Source organism: Microtus pennsylvanicus, chromosome X (genome assembly GCF_037038515.1).
Source record: "Microtus pennsylvanicus isolate mMicPen1 chromosome X, mMicPen1.hap1, whole genome shotgun sequence".
Taxonomy (NCBI): Eukaryota; Metazoa; Chordata; class Mammalia; order Rodentia; family Cricetidae; genus Microtus; species Microtus pennsylvanicus.
The window spans coordinates 125,872,996-125,895,177 of NC_134601.1; the positions used below are offsets into that span (position 1 = coordinate 125,872,996).

Genomic DNA, 22,182 nt, shown 5'->3' on the forward strand with positions numbered 1-22,182 from the left:
TAGGATCACTTGAGCCCAGAAACTTGGGGGCCAGGCTAGATAATTCGGTGAGATCAGTCCCCTAACCACTACCACCACCACCCACATCAACAACAAAAATCAAGCATTTATAGCTCTGAAAACCTCTTCAAGTTCTGTGACTATAAAGTATGCAAGTTAGATTGGTTCCAGCAGCACTGAGGAAATATACGTTCTAGCTCTGCCTTGGCTTTGAGCATAAACTACACCCTGACCTGCAATGGCAAAATATCAACCCAGAAGGAAGCAACAGCAAATCTAGCAGGCGTCATTGGTGGCAGTGAATGTCCTGTTTGATTTAAATAAAGTGTTTGAACTCCTAGCTACTTTCTGTGGTACTCTGTGAAAATCGGTGAATTTGAAAATGGCCAGATTTATGCCAAAGGACCTAAACTGCAGACTGAAGCAGCTGAAGTCTTCTGAGACAGCTGCCCAGACCCCTGATTGGGGTGCACCCAACAAGGATAAGGGAAACCTAAAATAATCACCCAGACTTACTTTTTCTTTCTAGAACAACTAGGGGTAAAAACTCACCCAAACTTCATCTTAGTTCCTGAAGACTTCTTAGATTCCCACACTCTGTGTACAAAGCACCTCTGGTTCCTAGTCTAGTTTTATGAAAATTCTGGGCCCCAGGCCCAGGGATAGCCTGCAGACAATCAGGTCAATGGACAGGCTCAGACTCTCATCCACTAGAGCAGGGAAGGCACATGGCAATGGGACGCATCAAAACCATGAGCTAGCTTGAGCTGTGCCTGCCCTGGCTGAATGCCCAGGGAGAAGATGAAAGGCCCCACAAACAAGGATCCCTTGCCAGCACTATTGTATCAGCATCTGTATTTGTTTAAAACATGTAGAGACAAAGAGAGAGAGGGAGCGTCGTTTTCTCTTAGAACATTCAGAGCCAATTTCAGCACCCAGATCTTCACAGGAAAACCTCATGGGGCTCCAAGAGGTATAAGTGGGCATTGGGGGCAGAATTTCCTGACTGAACTAGAAATTCCAATGATAACTGACATCAGCCTATTTTCGAGGAAAGGAGAAACTGCTATACACTTGAGATGGCCTGAGCAATCATTGTAGTATTTACCCCATGCTGAAAACCCAAGTGCAGATATTCATTTCAGTGGTTTTCAAAGCGGGATCCCCATGAGCTTGTGAAACCTAGAGGTGCATTCTCTGTATAGGAAGGGCATTCTAGTGTGTGTTCAAGTGCGAGGAAGTAGAGAGTACCTCCAAAATCTATGGGCAGTATGATCTGTAGCCTCAGTGAGAATGAAGGAGAAATCTGTCCTGCCAATTCGAAGTTCTAAAGGTAAATGTGCACACTGAACATTTGCAGTCTGTACCCCTGTTACTAGATCAGCAGGAAGAAGCCAAATGAATAAGATTCCTTAATACTTAGCCCAGGATCCTTCTACTATGACACTGCTTTTTTTAAGTCAAATTTGTGGTTTTGGTGCAGGAAATGTGTTGTACACTGTAGAATATTTAGCAGCATTGACTCTGGAAAAGTAGACTATGTTAGAACTCTGGAATCTATTTGTAGATCACACACACACAAACACACACACACACACTGGTCATCCACCCACATTCTGTCCTCATGTGAGAGTTAAGAGCCACACCCAACCTGCTTGCTCTGATGAATTCTCATTCCCTCCCTTGACTCCTTCACAGTAACTCAAGAGCAACAGTCCTTCAGACATCCACTTCACAGCCAACTTTGTTTTTCCCCCCAAGGGAAAATATTTATTGTCATATTGTATTTCCCAATGATTTATCCAGTGTAAAATGTACAAACTTACTGTGTATTTTAGATTCACATTCTTTTAAAATGATGTATGGTTGATGAAGGTTTCTAGAACTATGCACCTAAGTCTATTTTCCCCAGAGCTCTTGCAATTTGATTGCTGCTGCTTTTTGGCATACTACTAGGGTTGTGAAGAGCTTTTATGCCATGGAATTTGAAGCTTAATGACATCATTGCTGAAACTTTTGCTTTGTGTTCTTATAGGGCAGGAAATCAACAACACAAATATCAAATGGCCACGGTAATGCCTAAGGTATAGTTCCCTGGGGGCCATTCTTCAGGCTCAGAGGTGTGGCTCAAGTTCCACAGCCTCAGAAGAATGTGCAGAGAAAGGTGTCCAGTCATCTGTCCTCTCTACTCCTAGCTTGGAGGCTGGAGATAAGAGAACTGCTGTACCTTCTTCCTAGGCCAAGTGACACGTAGCAGAAGAAACAAGCTGCTCTTTAGCTCCTCCCTTTGTCTCAACCTTCAGACTGAACACAGGCAACAGGCTAGCCTAGAAGTAGTCTAGTCTAGAAGTTTCTCCCTCTTCCCTCTGCTCGAAATTCCCAAGCTTCTTGTACATTTTCTTCTCAATACATTCAACTCAGCTTAGTGGTATCATCTCTCAAGGACTGGCCCACCCCAATGGAGTTCCCTAAAGGCAGACACATTAAAGCTGGCCATAGTACACATATTTTCTTCCCTTGTCTGGCTACTCACCCACTCCGTGTCACCAGGCATTGCCGGAGCCCCAGTTTCCGGAAGATGTCCACAACAGTCTCCATGGGTGTGTGGTCTGTGACAGTGAAAGGGCTCAAGTTCAGGATGCGCCTCAATTTCAGGGGATGTGGGCTGTTAGCAGGCAGCTCAGGGGGCTCCTCTGTGAAGTACATGATGGAATTGCTCACAATGCCCTCTTGCCTCTGTCTGGCATTCTCTAGAATAATGGCAAAGAAAAAAATGATAAGACACACACACAAAAATCTTGTACTTAACTACCCCCACCTGCTCTTATACAGCGTCTCACAAAGGGGAGTTCCGAGGGCAAAAAGGCACAGTCATAACAAGTACTTCAGCCAAACATCTGTGAATCTGGCATCCTCACATGCTGTGAGAGGGGGCCCTGCTGTGACAAGAATGTTCACTGCCAATACCTTGCAAGACAGGCCCCCACCAACATGGCCTTTTGCAAATGTCCACTGTTTTTTCCTAGACTCCAGAGCACTCCAAAAGACCAAAGGTCCTTCATCCTTGCTTTTACACCATCTCACCATGGACTGAAGTTCGTGAGGACAAGAAACCTCATTTCACTGCCCAATAACCTTAGCACATTGATTTTTACAAACGAGCTTACAACTGGCCTAAATGGCATTATGAATCCTAGAGGAATGAGAAACCAATAATACTTGTCCAGGCTCACAGCCCAGAAATGCAGCTCAATCCCAAATATGACCCTGGGGACCAAAGAAACAAGCCCAGAAAAGCTACATCCCTCTGCTTCTTAATTCTCCTCTCTTTAAAATGTGCCATTTCATAGATTTCACAAAGAAAGATAGTAAAACTGTTATGGTGGCAATTAGTCTATTTCTGTCTGTAGGCAAGGCCATATGAAGCTAAAGAGAAAGTAGAGTAACCGGAATTCATTAGAAATACAGCTTAATGTAGTGCTAGAAACCCAAGCTATTTTAAGTCACACATGAAATAAATCCATCGGTCTCAAGATATTTCTCCAAGGCCATTTTCCTTCTCTTGGAATTTTAATCTTCCTTTTAGTTCATGGGAAAAGGTTAGGGAAAATGTACAGCAGGGCCTGCCTTAAAAAATGAATTCCAGTACAATTCTTAACCTTCTCAAAGACTACTATTCTCCTATATTGTTCCTTCAGAAATAAAATTCTTACTGCCTCCTCTAAGAGCATTTAGTGCAATAGAGTACACTAATGGAAAACTGGCGGCATTTGGAGTCAGGCTGAGTCTGAAAGGGGGGCTCTGTTGTAAAGAGGAAAGGAGGACCTGCTGGGCAAATGCCTGCACATTATACGGGTCAGGTTGAATCTAGTTATATCAAATGGGATGTGATTCAACCACAAATACCCAATGACACTGACGTGCATGTTTTCAACTGCAGGTCCTACATAATCCACACTACAGGCTACACACTGTGCTCTTGTTTCCTAATCCAAGGGGTTCTGTCTTAAAGCTCTCAGGCACAGAGGCCATATTCAGTACATACTTATTTGCTCATTTCCACAAACCAATATATTCTCTTAAAGCCCTACATAACATAATTTCCATCCACTTCAACAATCATATTTGAACATCAGGATTGGATCAAGCCACAAGCCTTAATCAAGAACTGATCACACGGATTTGCCAAGCCCCTCATAAAACCAACCAGCCCAGATGCTGAAATAAACAGCAAGCTCATGTTTCCTCAGAATATACTGATACTGTTTGAGCCTTGATAATAACAGCTACACATTCAATGAAAAAACCTTGATAATAACAGCCGCACATTCAATGAAGTAACCTTAATAATAACAGCTGCACATTCAATGAAGAAACCTTGATAATAATAGCTACATATTCAATGAAGTCTTGCACACCAGCATATCATTTTTTGCCAAGTTCTAAGCATGCAGTAGGCACAAAACATTTTGTTAATGATTTATTTTTGACAGGTGGTGGTGGTGCATGCCTTTATTCCCAGCACTCAGGAGGCAGAGGCAGGCAGATCTTAGAGAGTTTGAGGCCAGTCTGGACTACAGGGTGAGTTCCAGGATATCCAGGGCTACACACATGCACATGTTTGTGTGAGAGAGAAAGGAGGATCTAGAGAGAAAGAGAGAGAGAGAGAGAGAGAGAGAGAGAGAGAGAGAGAGAGAGAGAGAGAGAGAGAGAGAGAATTTGTAGAGGCCAGAAGGAGGCATTGGACCCTCTAGAACTGGAGTTACATATAGATAGATACACTGGCAGTTGCAAGCCACCTGACATGGGTGCTGAGAACTCAACTTGGATCCTTTGGAAGAACAGCAAGTGCTCTTAAGTTGCTGAGTCATCGTTTTAGCTCCAACACAAAACGTTTCTGTCACATGCATGCATATAAGCATGAATGGATAAAATCTACTAAATGTCGTGAAGAATAGAGCCTATTTCATGGAGGAAGGAGGCATTAGAAAGGAATGTCCAGGGGCTATCCACCACCAGGCAAGGATTTTAACCATTAGGTAGGGTAAGATAGGAATCTGAGCTGTGCTTCTTGCTATTCTGGGGTGACAATTGTTGCTCCTTTCACAATGGCTCTCCTAGGTCACTTTGAAACTTTGAAAGGTTTACATTAAGGCTTCAAACTCTAGGGAAGGGGGTGCTATACATATACCTCTGAGTCATATCTTCAATCTTCAAACATACATTTTTTAACACACAAACGACATGAAGAAAATGCACTGAATATTAGCAATGATGGCCCTTTTTAACAGTAGTGAGAATGAGGGTGCTTTTAAAAGTCGTCTCTACTGCATGTACTGTCTTTTTAGGATCCTATTCTATTTGGATGCACACCTTCCTAAACCTGGATGGAGTGGGGAGGGCCTTGGACTTCCCACAGGGCAGGGCACCCTGTCCACGCTTAGGACTGGAGGGGGAGGGGCAAGGGGAAAAGGAGGAGTGGCGGAGCAGGAAGGAAGTGGGAGGAGGGGAGGAAGTGGAAATTTTGATTGGTATTATTTATAAAGTAATAAAAAATAATCTGCTAAAAAAAGAAATCATTAACAAAAAAAATCCAATTTTTTTCAATAAAATAAGAGCTTAAATTACCTTTACTTTTAAAATGTAATAAAAATTTCATTTTTAAATTTTTGAGAGTTCAAGCACTTAAATGTTTCTTTCAGTGTTTTTACTGTAGAAGGCTTCATCATGATATTGTACTAGAACTAGTCTGGGTGGACACAGTTCCTTTAAAAATGATGTATATTGGACTTTCCACAGGGCAGGGAACCCTGACTGCTCTTCAGACTGGAGAGGGAGGGGGAGAGGAGTGGGGGGAGGAGGAGAAGAGTGGGAGGAGGGGGAAGGAAATGGGAGGCTGGGAGGAGGCGGGAATTTCTCTTTTTTTCTTTCAATTAAAAAAAAGAATAAAAAAATGATGCATATTTCATGAGCATCTACTAAAGCTGCTCAACTTCATATTCCACTTTCCAGCAGCAAGAGTGTCAGATGCAAAGAGGGTAATAAATACAGTGTTGGGGAAATGAATTTCACATAATGGGATAGATAAAGAAAAATTTAAAAATTAGAAATAAGCAAATACCCACAAAGTCTATGAGTGGCTTCAGAGCAATGATTCTTAACTGGATTCAGTTTTGTCCCCAGTCTTAAGAGAATTCAGTAATGTCTGGAGGCCCTTTGGGCTGTTACAAAATGGAAAGGGGGGAGTGCCACTGGATTTTAGTGGAGAGAAAGCAAGGATGCTATTCAAAACCCTACAGTGCATTGGACAGTCCCAACCACATCCAAATGTCAGTGGTATTAAGGTTAAAAGCCTTTACTTTAGAGTAATTGTTTCCAGTGAGGCAACTCTCTATCATTCACTTGGTTAAGAATGCTTCCATAAAACAAACACAATTAACAAGAAAGGTTAAAATGGAAAATTGGAAGCAACCACTCTTGCGCTAAGTAGCAGAATGACATGATTTAAAGACTACATAGAAAGAAAAGCAGATTATTCTATTAGATACTATCCACCGAGGAGTGGAGAAATCTTACACACGCCGTGTATTTTAACACATAGCAGAAAGTAATTAACACCACTATTCCACATGACCCATTCCAATAATTAACAGTGCTTCCAGACAGAAACCTCTACACTTAAGCGTCTGTCTGGCATATCTGATACCTGTCTTCTCATTTGGTCCTGAAGGCGGATCCCTTTATGCAAGTAAGCATCTTCCATATGCTGGAGAATCATTATTAAGTCATCCACCAGATGAAAAACCTGCGAGTTCCCTAAACTCTTCCCCATAACTCTAACTTTCCATTCCTTTAATCATCTCTGTGGCTTCCCACTGAGTCCTCTTGGAACCTGTACTTTCTTAATTGCAGAAGCCAGGACTTGAAAACTCTGAGCCCTGCTGAGAACAGAAGGATCTTCATATTTGCAAAGAGTAATGAGAGGTAAAATCCACTTGCCAGGAGTTTGAACAAGGGTCACACACAGGACCCCACTGGCTAAAAGACTCTGATGGCCAAGAGTTGGTGCTAACCATCATTCTCTAATATAAAGGCAATGGCTGGGTTCTGGCATTCCAGAGAAAGATTATGAACGACAAAACATAATAACGCATATGTGTGAAAACACTATTAGGAGAGCCATTACTTTGTTTGCTAATGTAAAAAAAAAAGATTTGAAGTTTTAGAAGAAAAGAACAGATTGGAAGAAAATCCTTATTTTGCTTATTTCTCATTCTTTACTCATGATAACTTTCTTGAAAGTTCCTTGCAAAAGCTCTGCTTCTAATCCCCTTAAAAGTGAACTTGGCATGGGAGAGTTTTTAGCAGAATGTTTAATGTCCTATCCTGATAGTCATACAAGGGCATATAATTCCTCAAATACAGGCCTTGAATCTCACCACCAGAATGTGGTGATCCCTCAGCTTCCATGGCTTAGGAAAACAGCTTGTCTGATTCCCTGGAGCAAAACACCCCTTGCCTTTCAGCAAGTCGTAGAAATAACAGCTTCTGCACTATGATGGGCCTAATCAAAAGCACAGAAATATGATTTGCACTGCATGGTGCCTCTTCAGATATTCCAAACATAGCTTCTGAGGGGTTGCATGCTTGCAGAGCTTAAATTTCCTCCCCCGCCAGTTGATGCCAATTATCGCTTCCCACTTGATTACAGTAATGGATTTAACCAAAATTAGTAAGATGTCTCTTAGCAGGTGTGCCTGTAGCAACACAATAGGTAATGGATTATGTGACATTTATTATTTCAGGTTCTAAACTCAATCTTTGCATCAAAGATTTTTGGGGGGTTGAATGCATTTTAAAGGCAACTGATTATATTATTTTAAAACAAATCCAACCCTTCTTAAACAACTTTTTAACGATCTTATTATTTGTTGGGCAATATTTACCCCTCAAGGCACTTCCCTGTTCCAAGGCAGGACCTATATAAAGAGAAACATCTCTGAGCACTCATACAGGAATTTGCCATTGTTCCTAAAATGTAAACTCAAACTTTGTTTTCTGTGTGAGCTAACCATTAAAGTTAGAAGGCAGCAAGCACACTACACTAACATTTGGAAAGCTTTAGTGGAAGATATCTTAAATATATTTTAAGCTATTTAGTATGGGGAAAGGGATTTAAAAATAGAAAAGGAAGTGCCTGGGAAATAGGAACAACGAGCCAGACCAAAGAGCAGTCTGGTGAAGATGTGTTCACAGTGAGGTAATCAGCAGTCAGGCAGGAGGAAGAAGTTCGCATTGTTACACTGCAGGGACATTCAGAAAGATGTGGTGGAACGTAACACTGTCCTATGGGCAGGAAAATTGTGCCAGAGGTTTGTCCCCATGTGACATAGGGGTATTCCATAGGTCATGGAGCAAGATTGCTGATGGGCAGGTCATGATGTGTGTCGTGTATGAGAAGATGGACTACACTGGTCTTTGCAACTGCTTCCATCCTGAGGTCCACAGAACTTCAGTCCTCTGAGGCACATTATTTCTCCTTGCCTAAAGCTCTCTCTATAACCCTTACCCAGGTCTACCTCTTGCTTTCCTTCCAGTGTAGCCATCCCTGGTGAAAAGGATCCATAGATTATCTTCCTTGAACAGCCTGTCTTTGGAATATTCCACCCATATATCATTCCTTTCTCTGTTACCAAAGGAAAGAAGAGCCTGACCCTCGGGGTGATTGACTTCAATTCAAACACTAGGAAAACCTAATCACATCAAACTAATTTCTAGTGATGCTGCCTGCTAACCCACATGGGCCCCAAGTGGTTGGATTGGAAATAATGGCAGAGACTGAAGCAAAGACTTGTGGGGTACCAGAGAGAACTCCCACACTTAATTGGGGGTGACTATGCTACCCAAAAGTCCATTTTTGACATAAGCTATGTTGTTTAACTTTGTTCTCAAGCATCCCTTTCTTTCAGCTTTAGTCAAAAGATTCCTTTAAAAACACAGCAGCAGCAGCAGCAGCAGCAGCAGCAGCAGCAGCAGCAGCAATATACCTCCCAGCAGGAAGACTTCCAGTGGCTGCCTGTACCCACAGCAACTACTTTCTAACCAGGGATATCTACCCCAGGGCTTGAGTTTAAACCTTTAAACCTTGGCTCTCCACAATGTGAGTTGGTGGCAGAAACACTGACATGCCTGGGAAGCTCAGAAGGACTACAGATTCTCAGCCTCCTGCGGGCCAGATTAGTTCATTTAGAATTTATATCTTCTTTTCTTTTTTGGTGTTTTGAGACAGGGTTTCTCTGTGTTGTCCTGGCTGTCCTGGAATTGACTCTGTAGATGAGGCTGGCCTCAAACTCATAGAGATCTACCTGTCTCTTCCTCCACAGTGCTGCAATTAAAGGTATGTGGCACCATCACCCAGCTCAGAATTTGTACCTTTTTTTTTATTGAAACAATTTCCGCCTCCTCCCCGTCTCCCATTTCCCTCCCCCTCCTCCCACTCCTCTTCCCCTCCCCCCCCCACTCCATTCCCCCTCCCTCTCCATTCTGAAGAGCAGTCCGGATTCCCTGCCCTGTGGGAAGTCCAAGGTCCTCCCGCCTCCAGCATCCAAACAGGCCAGTTCATGCAGTAGAATCAAAACCCAGTGCCATTGTCCTTGGCTTCTCAATCAAAGCTTGGAAGACTCTGGCTTTTTAAAAAAAATTTTTCATTAAATGTGTTTGTACAAACACATAATCACAATGAGTGCACTGTATTTACATCACTTCCACCCCTTCTTCTCCCCTTCCAGCTCCTCCTATGCTTCTCTGCCATATCCTCCTCTAAGGTTCATGTTCCCTTCTTGTATAGATATTACATATATGCATATACATATGTATGCACACACAGCCCATTGACTCCAATTAGTGTTGTCCATTCGTGCACAGGTTTAGGACTGACAACTTAGGATTGAGTGACATTTAGGGGCTTGTCAAGGAAGCCCCTGACTTAGTGAACTCCCTGAGACCCATATGCAGATTCGAGGGCCACAAAAGCTACCATTAGGCTCTGAGGGAAAGGTGAGAGTCTCCTTGTTCATACTCACTTATAGTCAAGATCAAAGGAAAGGTGAGAGCCTCCCTGTCCATACTCACTTATAGCCAGGATCAGCTCTCGCCTCTGAGCAAAGCCGATGAGACGCTCTGAGTCTCTGGAGACCACCACAGGAAAGCCGTTGTAGTCTGTCTCTTTGATGAGTGTCTCCACGTCCTCCACGGTCATGCTGTCCTGGGTGAGGACCGACAATGGTGGTTCTCCCCTCCGGGGCCGCATCACATCTGTGGCCAGGGTACGGTGGGTGAACTCATCCTTCACATCGAGAAATGGGTACCCATTCAGATGGATGTGGGCCTCATAAATCCCTTCTTTCCCAAAGGCATCAGCCACCCACTTGCTGGTGACAGCAGCTGCCATCAGGGGCACAATATACTCCAGGCCTCCAGTCAGTTCAAACATGATGACTACCAGTGACACCGTCATCCTAGTCACCCCGCCTAAAACAGAAAACAGTGAGATGTGACAGCTCAGCCACAGACCCCATGAGAATGGGATTCGTGCAAACAGACAAGCTCACAGAACAGAATTTCACCCCAGGCAAGCTCTCTAATGAGAACTTTCTGTTCATCTCATACTTGTTCCATGAAGTCAGTCCCACATGATGCCGGGGCTCAGGGAATGTTAAACTCAGCTTTGCATCAGGGACCTGTATTGCTCCACAGGGAGCTCTACTCCCAGGAACATGGGTGCCTATTCTCCCAGTTAATGTGCCTGACCCTTTGATGAGAGAGCCCTACCAGGCTAGCCAGGCTCCTGACAGTGCAAGCAACTCAGAAGCCAAGAAGCTGGAGAGATCATTATAATATTGGGTTGGACAGGGATCAGGCTTTAAATCCCTAGGTATTGAAAGGCAATTCCCACCAAATCCTACTCCAATAAACTTAAACCAGGATCTCTTAACCTCTGTCCATGAGATAGTTGGGGCTGGGCTATTCTATGTTATCAAGAAGGTGCTATGCTTGAAAGCTAAGCAATCGCTGTGCCTGCTACCCACTACACACAAGTGGCACTTATAGTTATGATAAGGAAAAGTGTCTCCAAATATTACCACAGGCAGAAACACTGCTTGGTTAGAAGCCATATTCTAGATGGTACAGCCATAAGACAGTAGAGATTTCATCACCATGGGCTCTGGATGGCTGGAGAGAGGAGAATCTTCTGCTAACACTTGAAGGGGTGTGTGTGTGTGTGTGTGTGTGTGTGTGTGTGTGTGTGTGTGTGTGTCTGTGTGTGTTGCACAAGACATGAGCTACTAAGATGAAGGAATTTGCTTGTTATCAGAGGATAGCCTAACCTTATTTCTAGTGAAGCCATCTCTTCTTTCTTGTCTGACTTCTAAGGGAGCTCAGCACCCTGCCCTCTTCCTTCCCCACCTATGGCTGTACCTAGACAGGCTGCAGCTCCCACCATCGCATAAAGTCCTGGTGTGACACAGTCTGCTCCAGGCCTGCACCAGTTCCTGAAGATGATCCAGTCATGGTGATGGTAAGCCAGCTGCTCTACACCGATTCCCACCATCCGGCCTGCCATGGCTCCTACAGCCATGCTGGGGATGAAGAGGCCTGAAGGAATCTCGAAGGGGCACAAAGAGAAAAGGTAGCCTGAGAAAAGGAGGCCCACTTCTACTGCCCAGTCCCAAGGGGAGTGAGAGTCCCCCACCCAATTTGCATGTGACTTGGGTCTTCAAAGGAGACACAGCTCTTCAAAACAAGTAAGCCGGGAAAAGGTGAGACAGGGGAAAAGGTGAGACAAATGACTCGACCTGCTCAGCTGCTTAGTTGTTGAACTCCACTGCAGCTCAAAAAGAACACAGTTTGACACTTTCATTTCCTCTCCTTCAAAAGCCAGCCCCTCTGCCTGCTGTGCATCAAAGAATGATAAGCTTCACTGCAGATAACATTCCAAGCCAGCATCTGTCACTTGAGCCTCTCACAACTTTCTCACTCCCCGAACTGTGTCATTCACACTGGTTTTAAAAATTAAATGTCAAGCCACAGCATGAGAATAGATGAGAAAGGCCTTCAACTGTTCCCAGGTAAAATAAAGAAACTGAGTGCATTGTGTCACCATAGCAGTTCTGGATCCTTCAAAAGCTTTTCAAAGACTTAGTACTCTCTTCAAAGGGTGCTGGCTGGATACTTATCAGGGAGAGAGGATAAAAATCTCCCCTTCCTGACTAGACACATTTCCCAAGAAGCTTTCAGAATATTTTTCAGCCATTTTAGGACAACAAGGAAGCAGACTGTGTGGCCTAATAGTAGTTGGTAGCGGTGAGTTTTCTACTTCTATGAATGAAAATATCTCTTAGCTTAGCTGGTTTATAGATGGGCTACAGAAGCTCTGACTCCCCATGTTCAGTGAGAACCCACAAGCTTGGAGATCTCCCAATGGCAGCTCCTCTCACCATCCCAGTAGTCATCAATCTGAAAATGGAGGCAGATCTTTAACCTCACCAAAGTGAAGGGGAGGAAGCAGCCTCTTGTGCAATTTCTAGAGTTTGGAATGATCTTAAAGAAACCATCTCTTTTTGGATTTCCCTTACTCCACAATCGTTGACTCCCTCTTAACTTCAATATAGGCCTTTCTTACTAAGCATAAAGGACTGATAGCATCTTCCTTGGACACAAAGACAAACTCCTTTGGTAGGAATGGAAGATTAAGAATGAGTCATCTACTTAATGAGTTCTACACATCCTGTGCCCTGCGAAATCATCATTTCTGAGAAGCTGCAAAAAGAAAACATTTGTAGAATACCACACAATAGTAATGGCCGCACATACTCATGGTTTGTGAAAATTCACTAAGCTTTTACTAACTCTGATGAATGGTATATTCTGATAAGTTTTTAAATAGAAATGATGGTACTATTCACAACAGCTAAGAGGTTAACCAATCCAAATGTCCATTAAAAGATGAATGGATAAAGAAAATGTGGAATATACATAGAATGAAATACTACAATAGTGAAATACTCCAATAAGAGGAGCAAAGTATTGGAAAATGGTACAACATTGGATGAACCTTCAAACCATGATGCTGAGGGGAAGGATGCCAGACACAAAAGGGCACTCATTCCATTCCATATATATATAAAATGTACGGACTAGGTAAGTCTACAGTCAGAGAACACAGAATGGCTGCAAGGGCTAGAGGAGGGGAGGATGGAGAGTAACTATCAATATGGCATCTTTGGTTGAATAATAAAGTTCTGAATCTAAATAGACAATGGTTATGCTGTATTATGTATGTACATAATGACAATGAACTCTATACTTTAAAATGATCAACTTGGCCAGGCATGGCATTAACATCTGCAATCCCAGCATTCAGGAGGCAGAGGCAACAAGTCCAGAGACAGTCTGGTCTAAACAGTGAGACACCACCTCAAAGAGAAAAAGAAAGCATTAATGTATCAGTGTCCTTGGAGGTATATACAGTTGGGCAGGGTTAAAACAGTCCTTCAAACCAGAATGGAAGAACCTGTCTTCTCTCCAAATTGGAAGCATGTGCTATTATGCACAGCTTTCAACGACTTCAAGAAAAGAGGCATACAAACAGCCCATGTCATGGGCCTAGTTAATCCAGACAGGGGAGCAATTACTTTGTGCTGTCATGATGATGATGCAGCAGGTAAACTGCTCAGTACAGATTCTCTAAATGCTGGCTTTGGGTGTGTCTCTCCAGAGCCCTGTACCTTTCAAGGGCTCTGTACCTCTCAGACCTAATGCATGATACAGACAGTTTTCAAGGGATGTTTACTGACTGAAATGGAGGCCAAATTGGGCTTTGTTTGTCCACTGTCTGCCACTACCCACTCAGCAGGTAAACCAAGGCAATGAGGTGACTTGGTATCCAGTCCTGTTTCCAATAAATATCTTATAAATTAGGCTAGACCAATCCACCTACAGTTTCTTCAACTAGAAAATGGAAATAGCTAGATGTGGTACCATATGTCTCTAATATCAGCACTTGGGAGGCAATAAGATCTCTGTGAGTTCAAGGCTGGTCTGGTCTATTTAGCAAGTTCTAGGCCAGCCAGAGTTACATGGTGAGACCCAGTATAAAAAAAAAAACAGAAAAAGAAAATGGGAATAAAATATCTACTTCACATGCTTGCTGTTTTGAGAACTGTTTCCTTTTGATTAAAAGAAGATTAAGCACATGAGAACATTTAAGAATGCTCCTCTTCTTCCAATCGTAATTTTATTTTGGATAACAATGTGCTGTACCCAGAAAAGCATGTCCTCTTCCCTCTTCTTCACTTACCTTCATGCCAAATGTAAATATAGTAATGACTATTTTGAAGATCAGTGCCAAGGCCAGCTGCCACATGGCTGTGTACACCCCAACTCCAGCTGGCCGGTCTGGAATGTCATCTACAGGCCGAGTCATGTTGGGGTCATTGATGTAGTCACAGAGCTGGGAGGATTCAAGAGCCCCACAGTCGTTAAACAGCTCAGAAATGAGCTCACTGGTGCTCTGACGAGTGTACGGATTGGGATAGGCGATGATGGCAGTGATGGCTGTCACCACAATGACCTCCAACACTGGGTACTTCCCCAGTCTGGTAGTTTTACGCCTCCTGCACCAGGCAATGTTGCAGCGTGTGAAGAGGGTTCCCCACAAACCCCCAAAGACTCCAAGCAGGATGAAAGGGAAGAGTTCGGCCATATACCAGGGTGTATGATACTCCACATAAAAGAGAACCAGGCGACTATTTCCAAAGGGGTTGATGGAGCGCAGTGTGAAAGCCGCTACCAGTGCTGCGAAAAATGACCTCCACAAGGTTTTCAAGGGGAAGTAGTAACTGACCTAAGATGAACAAATAGAAAATCAGAGAGTGACCAGAGAAAGGGCTGCTCAGACCCTTTCTCTTGGGTGAGCAGCTAACTGTTGGCACTTGGCATAAAAGACACGGACTAAAACCAAAAGTATATTCTACTCATTTTACCAGTTTATGTTTAGTTGTGACCAAAAAGCACGAGCAAAGACATTTAAGGGAATTAAAGTCTACACACAGAATGGCAAGCTGAGTTCTGGATACATTTTGGTGTTACAGTTTTTATCTAGCAGTCATAAGACCTGGGTTCAATCCTTAGCACTACAAAAATTAATAAATATCAAAAGTGGTATAGCTTTAATAAAAATGGGTTTGAGCTATGTTTTTAAGAGAAATAAAAGACTTAGGGTTTAATGTGTTTAACATGCTCAAGTTTAATATGCTCAAGACCCTGAGTTTTGTTCCCAACACCACAAAATGATAAAAATAAATATATGTACTCATAATACTGTTCATGTCACAGAAATCTCCCCAAATTCAATAAGTCTTATTGTCTGAATAACAAAATAGATTAAAGGCTGGAAAATTCTGGCTTATAAGTCAACTCCTTGCCCAGAAAATATACTTCTATGGCAGCAGAGTTTTTATATTTATGAATGGTTAGGGGGACAAAAGTAACTACTTATAAACTGAAATATTCATTTAAAAGCAACATAAGAACTAAATAATGGTGAAATTTCAAAGCTTATAAGGTTTTCAGCCACATAGCCATGCCTACTCATGGATATTGCTGCAAAGACATAGTCAATTGGCTGTGGCAAAAAAAGGTGTGTGGCTCAAGAAACCTACATAGTTAACTATCTTGACCTTTTCAGAGAAATGTTTGCTAACCCCTGGAATGATTCATTAGGTTCCAAAACCCAGTTGGGAGTTAGCTTGTCTATATTCCCACATCAGAAATCGCTCTAAAACTTTTATGTTGGCAAGTTTGAAAGCAGTATGTGAGAACACATTTAACAGCAGAAATTGTGTTCATTAATCAACTGCATGAAGCTTATTCAATACTTTGGTGCTTTGTCAGTCACTCACATTGTTGGTCACTCCAAACCACAAAAACTCATTCTACCGCCCGTTACCTCCTCTAGACTGAAGAGCACACCTCCTATGGGAGCACCAAATGCCACAGAGACACCAGCAGCAGCTGCAGCTGAAAGCACCTGCAAAGTGAAAGTTAAAGATGGGCTCTTGGGACTTTAGTGCATGTGGGATAAGGTAGGGACTCCAATAAGTCCCCTTCGAGTGGAGGTGGGCAGGAGCTGACTTACCTCACGCCTCTTGCCCTCATTCTTGCTATATTTGGAGAAAAGGCTGCTGAAGAAGTTGCCACAGCAACAAGCCACATGCACCAGTGGCCCCTCTTTCCCCAGGCTCAGGCCAGAGGACACAACCAGCACCAAGGTAACAGTCTTGATTAGCAGTGTCCATTTCCCCAAGTAGCCTCTGATGATAAATCCACTCAAAATGGTCTTTATCTGGAACAGAAGACAGATAGTGAGAGGAATGAACTGCAGTGGTCCATGGCTGAGAAAGAAGATGCAATGACTCTGAACAAGACTCACTAAGCTAGAGGAATGGAAGGAACTGGTTCAGTTCTTTTGATTAGAATTTTGTACCAGCAGAAGTTTGTATCTTATTACAGTAGCCCTCTTACCCATGGAGATACATCTCAAGATCCCCAATGGATACCTGAAACCCAGATTATGTCAAACTGTATTATACCATATTAAAGTTGAATTCATAAATTAAACCCAGTAAGAGATTAACACCAAGACAGGTAGTGGTGGTGCACACCTTTAAATCTCAGCACTTGGGAGGCAGAGGCAAGTGGATCTCTGTGAGTTCGAGGCCAGTCTGGTCTACAAAGTAAGTTCTGGCACAGCCAGAGCTGTTACACAGAGAAACCCTGTCTCAGCAAACAAAAAGGAAAAAAAGAGAGAGATCAATACCAATAATTAACAAATTAGAACAATTACAAAATCAAAGTATGTCTTCCATTTGTTTCCTTTTTATCTACCTAACATTAATGCTTTTTTCAATTTAATTAGCACTTAAAATTTTGCAATTAGCATGTATATTGGAAGTACCACAGATTGCTATGTGACCCTGGCTGGACAGGAACTCACTACATGAACCAGGCTAGCCTTGAGTTCAAAGATTCATTGCCTCTGCTTCTCTAGTGCTGGGATTAAAGTTGTGTACCACCATGTTTAGTCATAGATTGCTTTTTTAAACAGATAAATTTAGCATGCAAAATAATGGACTTCACTATGTTGTTTCCATACGTATCAGTCATATACTTTGTTCCTGCTGTCTCATATTGAAAAGGACTTTGAGTACAGGGAGAACTATCTTACTCCTTTGCAGACTTGCTCCATTTTGTCAATGCAAACAATGGCTTTTTCCCCACAAGTACATTTCAGTCTTTGCTTAGAATTTAATTGGATGCCAGGATCTATGATGGACTTTGTATAATGAAGTCTACCCCCTCAAGTGGTTCAATACTTTCTTACTTCCAACCTCTGCCACGATTGGATAAAAATGAGTGATTGTTTGCCATTGGGCTGGTAACTTTCAAGTTCCTGATTAGATTCACGAGACACTAAGCCAGCTAATCAAATTCCTAGCCATTTTCCCCAGTTGTATGCTATGTTATGGGATAATGTTTTCCCATTTCAGTGTCAGTTACATACACAAAAATATCTTCTTGTGGACATTACTCAGTCAAGTCAAACAACTTCTCAAGCAGTGAACACAATGCTTCTCAACCTCATCAGAATCACTTGATGAACTAGAAAATGTCAAAGAGTAGCTCTCCCTACAGAGATGGCAGCAAGACCTAACTTTCCCCACAGAGATCTAATGTAATTGCCCAGAGATGCAGCCAAGGCAAAGGGGAAGTTTACAGTCAGGTGATTTCAAAATGTTGTACTCCCGAAACAAGTAACAGAAATTTCCCTAGCTTCTCAATATTTAAGGTTCATCACTGAAACACTATTTTTTCCAATGCTCACTTGCATTGTTTATCATGTCAGCTTTATTGGTTTGAGGAGATTATAAGTGGGCTTGAAAGGAGTGTGCACAGGAGTCTATCTTAGTATTATGAGAGACCGCTTGTCTTTTAGTGGGATAGGGTTAAGACAGAATCTCACTATACAGGTCAAACTGACCTGATTCTCAAGCCTCCACCTCCCAAGTGCTGCGATTAGAGGTGTGCATCACAGAGGCACTCAGAAAATCAGCTTTCAATTTCAGAAGGAGGAAAAGAGGATGAGAAGAACAGAGAGTGGGAGATAGGGGAGGGAAGGAGAGTGAGAGATCCCAAAATTTTCCGTGAGCTCATTCCTGCAGAATTTATAAGAGGACTCTTAGCTGTAGTCAGACAGTGCTTCTTGAACTAGCCTTTAACTACTCAGATAAACTAGTTGTGGTCAAACTCGTATTTAACTAGTGATAGTTACGTTAATTGAGCCTGTGCTTTGGGGATATGGGAACTCTGTATGGAAGGGATATCTGATTATGCCTGCCACAATCTAGCCCTTTTGTATTGCCACAAATAAAAATATCTATAATTTTTGTCAGTCGGCTTATAAGGATTTGTACCCCAGGATACATTTTAAAAGCATAATACCACTTAGAAAATCACAAACATCTAAATTACCTGAGGCTCTGCCAGCAATGACATGTGGTGAATTCGCCAATGTAATAGGTATTTTGTAATTCTCTAAAATAATTTTATAAAATTGTTATTATCAAATTAAGAACTAAAGAAGGCAGATGCATTCCCAGGAGATGCCCAAATCTAATTACTTTAATTTGAATTGATAGAAACTGAAGCATGCAGGGCTTTAGTGAGATGTATTGCGGAGACTCTTACTGTGGTATTACCATTATGATCAAAGCTCTTTCTGATAGATAAATGTTTGTATGAATGTTTGTATTTTGTAAAGAACAGAAATCAGTGAAGAATAAATTCTGAGGATGCAATTTCTTGTCCAGGTGGTAGTTAACACTTGTGGCTTTTCGAAATTGAGAGTTCCCAGAGTACATACGTTTTCTCCAAACTCTTAAGCCACAAGTGTTCACTTTTATTTTCTTTGTGTGTATGTGTGGTATGTGGGTGCATGGACATGGGTCCATGCACCTATGTATGCACATATAGAAAATAAAGGAGGATGTCAGATGACTTTTCTATCACTGTCTACTTTTTCCTTGAGGCCGTGTGTCTCACTAAGCGTGATGCTTACTATTTCAGCTAGGCTGATTAGCCCATGAGTTCCCAGGACCTGCCCATCTCTGTTCCACCATGTTGATGCTATAGGGATGTACAGCCATGCTCAACTTACTTAAGTTCTGAATATTCAAACTCAAGCCTTCCGGTTTGTGCAGCAGGCACTCGTACCCACTGAGCTATCCGCTCAGCTCAAGTGTTCATTTTCAAATGTGCTTTACAGAAATTATACAGTGCATTTATTACACAAAAACTCTCAATCATTTAAAATGTTTATAGTGGGTAGTGATGCACATCTGTAATCCACAGCAGGACTCAGGAAGTTCAGATTAAAAATTGATAAAAAGTTCCAGGTCAGCCCAGGCCACATTGTAATTCCACAGAATTAGAGCTATATAGTGAGAACCTCCCTAAAAATTTTTTCCAAAAGAATTTTTATTTTAAATAATCAAACTATTGTGGAAGAAAAATCTCAGAGGGATGAGCAATTTTGAAAACCTACTTTGGACTAGTTTGTAGCTCAAAAGCAGAGTACTTGCCAGGCATGTGCAAGGCCTTCAGTCTCATCCTCTGCATTATAAAATGGTGTGAATATGTACCCCTGTGCATTGTTTTCAAAGTCTGCTTTTGTGTGACCTGCCATACAATATATTCCAGCAGACTGCATGACTCCAGGAAGACAAAGTACTCTTTCTTAAGCAGCTCAGCCCAATCTTTGCTAACGTAAAATAGCATGGTTCCAATCCCTACTTTAAGTCAATTTCCACTGGGATCTGGCTTGAGTCAGAGAAAGTTCTTCTCATACACAAAAATGCAGGTTTACATAGACTTTTCACCTTGTCCATCTTCTCCAAGAATCATGGTTCGTTCTGTCTTCCCAGGTAAAGGAGTTCCAGTTCTACTACACTAACAATGCAGGCATTGTTACTGCTGGCTCATACTAGCCAACCTCAACTGCGAAATCTCCATTGGTTCATAAAACTTTCAGATTATCACGAGTGTTTTTTTCAGTAACTAAAAAAATAAACAAAAAAATAAAGAAAATAAAAAAATAAAACACTGACTTTCCTAATTTAAAAAAAAAAAAGAGAGAGAGGCCCACCCTCAAGGGATCCGTTCACTTTTCACTTGCCACACTTGATATCGTTGTTATATTATCCATGTCACATGTCACTTTTTCACATAAGAAACTTCAATATGCAACTTCACCAATGATGATATCTACTTTGGGGTCAGTAACATCTCTCAGCAGGTGAAGGCACTTGGCAATGTGCTTAATGATCTTAGTTCAATACCCACATGAAGGTAGAAGGAGAGAAATGACTCTGGAAAGTTGTCCTCTGACCTCCATACAAGCATTGTGGCATGTGCAAAGACCCCTTCATCTGTGTACATCACATGCATACACACGATGTAATAATAAATAAAAATTTCATTTAAAGAGTGTCCGCACTGGGCCGGGCGGTGGTGGCGCACGCCTTTAATCCCAGCACTTGGGAGGCAGAGGCAGGTGGATCTCTGTGAGTTCGAGACCAGCCTGGTCTACAAGAGCTAGTTCCAGGACAGGCTCCAAAACCACATAGAAACCCTGTCTCGAAAAACAAAAAAACAACAACAAAAAAAAAGAGTGTCCGCACTGGAGAAGCAACATTCAAGCAGCTACTCAAAGACAAAGGTCACGTCTGCCTACAAGATCACCAATACAACCATTCATCTCTGGTTTTTGGAAAGGGGATAAGGACTGATCCAGCATGCATTTTATTTCTCTTTGAGCATCCCTAATGACCATCTTCCTCTTTGGGGAAAAGCCTGAGCAAAAACATGCCTACTAATGAACAGTAAGATCATAAATTGGGATAGTAAAAATTATCTATCCTTGTTGTTGTCCAGGGTGCCTAGGTTCTAGGTGTTAAATAAAACAGTCAGTTCTGAGGCAATACTTGCTTTGGGAATACAAATTGCCACCCATACTATTCATTCATCAGAGAATTTACATATAATGCAAATTTTGTGACTGCGTATAGATAATTTCCCCAGGAGAACTCCAGGGTGAATGCAGAAAAGTGTCTCTAGTTGAACTGAGCTGTGTAGGAAAGCACAAACTATGCTTTTCAATATGTCTCAAATATCTACCATCTCACACCTGTGCTAGGGTGCCATGGCTGTCATACCACTTTCTACTGATTTTGGAATACACACTATCTTAGTTCTCACAAACTGCAATGCTTAGCCCCCACTTTCCACGAGCGAACATTCAAGTTTTTTCAATAAGTGAAGTATTTATTTAGACTTGATATATGTGGGGACCATTTAACATACATGACACTGTGCTACTGTTCTTAGCATGTTTCTCTCTTCCTCTGTCAGGTTCTAAGTATTGTGATCACACTCTGACACATTTTCTCATAAGTCTCTGGTTTTTAGTGTGCTATTTTGCATAGCACCATATGCTTTCAAAGTACATACACTTCATCAGAACAGAATTGGTTGTATTGAGGAAATAGGGTGGGATGTGGTCGTTTGAACAAGAATGCCCCCATAGGCTCATATGTTTGAATGATTAGTCATCAGGGATTGGAACTACTTGGGATGGGTTATAAGGTTTGGCCTTGCTGAAGGAATTATGCCACTGGGAGATGAGCTTTGAGGTTTCAAAAGCACAAGCTGGGTCTGGTAGTTCTTTCTTTTTGGGATGTAGAACTCTCAGCTACTTCTCCAGCACTTTGTCTGCATGCCACCATACTCCCCAACATGTTGATAATGGACTAAATCTCTGAAATGGTAAGACAGCCCCAAATAAATGCTTTCCTTTGTAAGAGTTGTTATGGGCCAGGCAGTGGTGGAGCACACCTTTAATCTCAGTACTCAGAAGGCAGAGGCAAGTGAATCTCTGTGAGTTTGAGGCCAGCCTGGTCTACAAAGCAAGTTCCAGGACAATCAGAGCTGTTACACAAAGAAATCCTGTATTGAAAAACCGAAGGAAAAAAAAAGAGTTGCCATGGTCATGGTCTCTTCATGGCA

General features: G+C 42.1%; 1 protein-coding gene across 2 annotated transcripts in view; it reads right to left on the reverse strand.

Annotated features, from left to right (window-relative positions):
* Clcn4 (chloride voltage-gated channel 4) overlaps window positions 1-22,182 on the reverse strand; it is a 72,630-nt gene that overhangs the window by 10,361 nt on the left and 40,087 nt on the right. For both annotated transcript variants that reach the window (XM_075956728.1, XM_075956727.1), the window contains exons 7-12: window positions 16,199-16,405; window positions 16,010-16,090; window positions 14,360-14,905; window positions 11,479-11,665; window positions 10,132-10,530; window positions 2,534-2,750 (exon numbers count right to left, since the gene is read on the reverse strand). In XM_075956728.1, coding sequence (XP_075812843.1) covers window positions 2,534-2,750; window positions 10,132-10,530; window positions 11,479-11,665; window positions 14,360-14,905; window positions 16,010-16,090; window positions 16,199-16,405 — 1,637 coding nt within the window. The remainder of the gene's footprint in view (window positions 1-2,533; window positions 2,751-10,131; window positions 10,531-11,478; window positions 11,666-14,359; window positions 14,906-16,009; window positions 16,091-16,198; window positions 16,406-22,182) is intronic.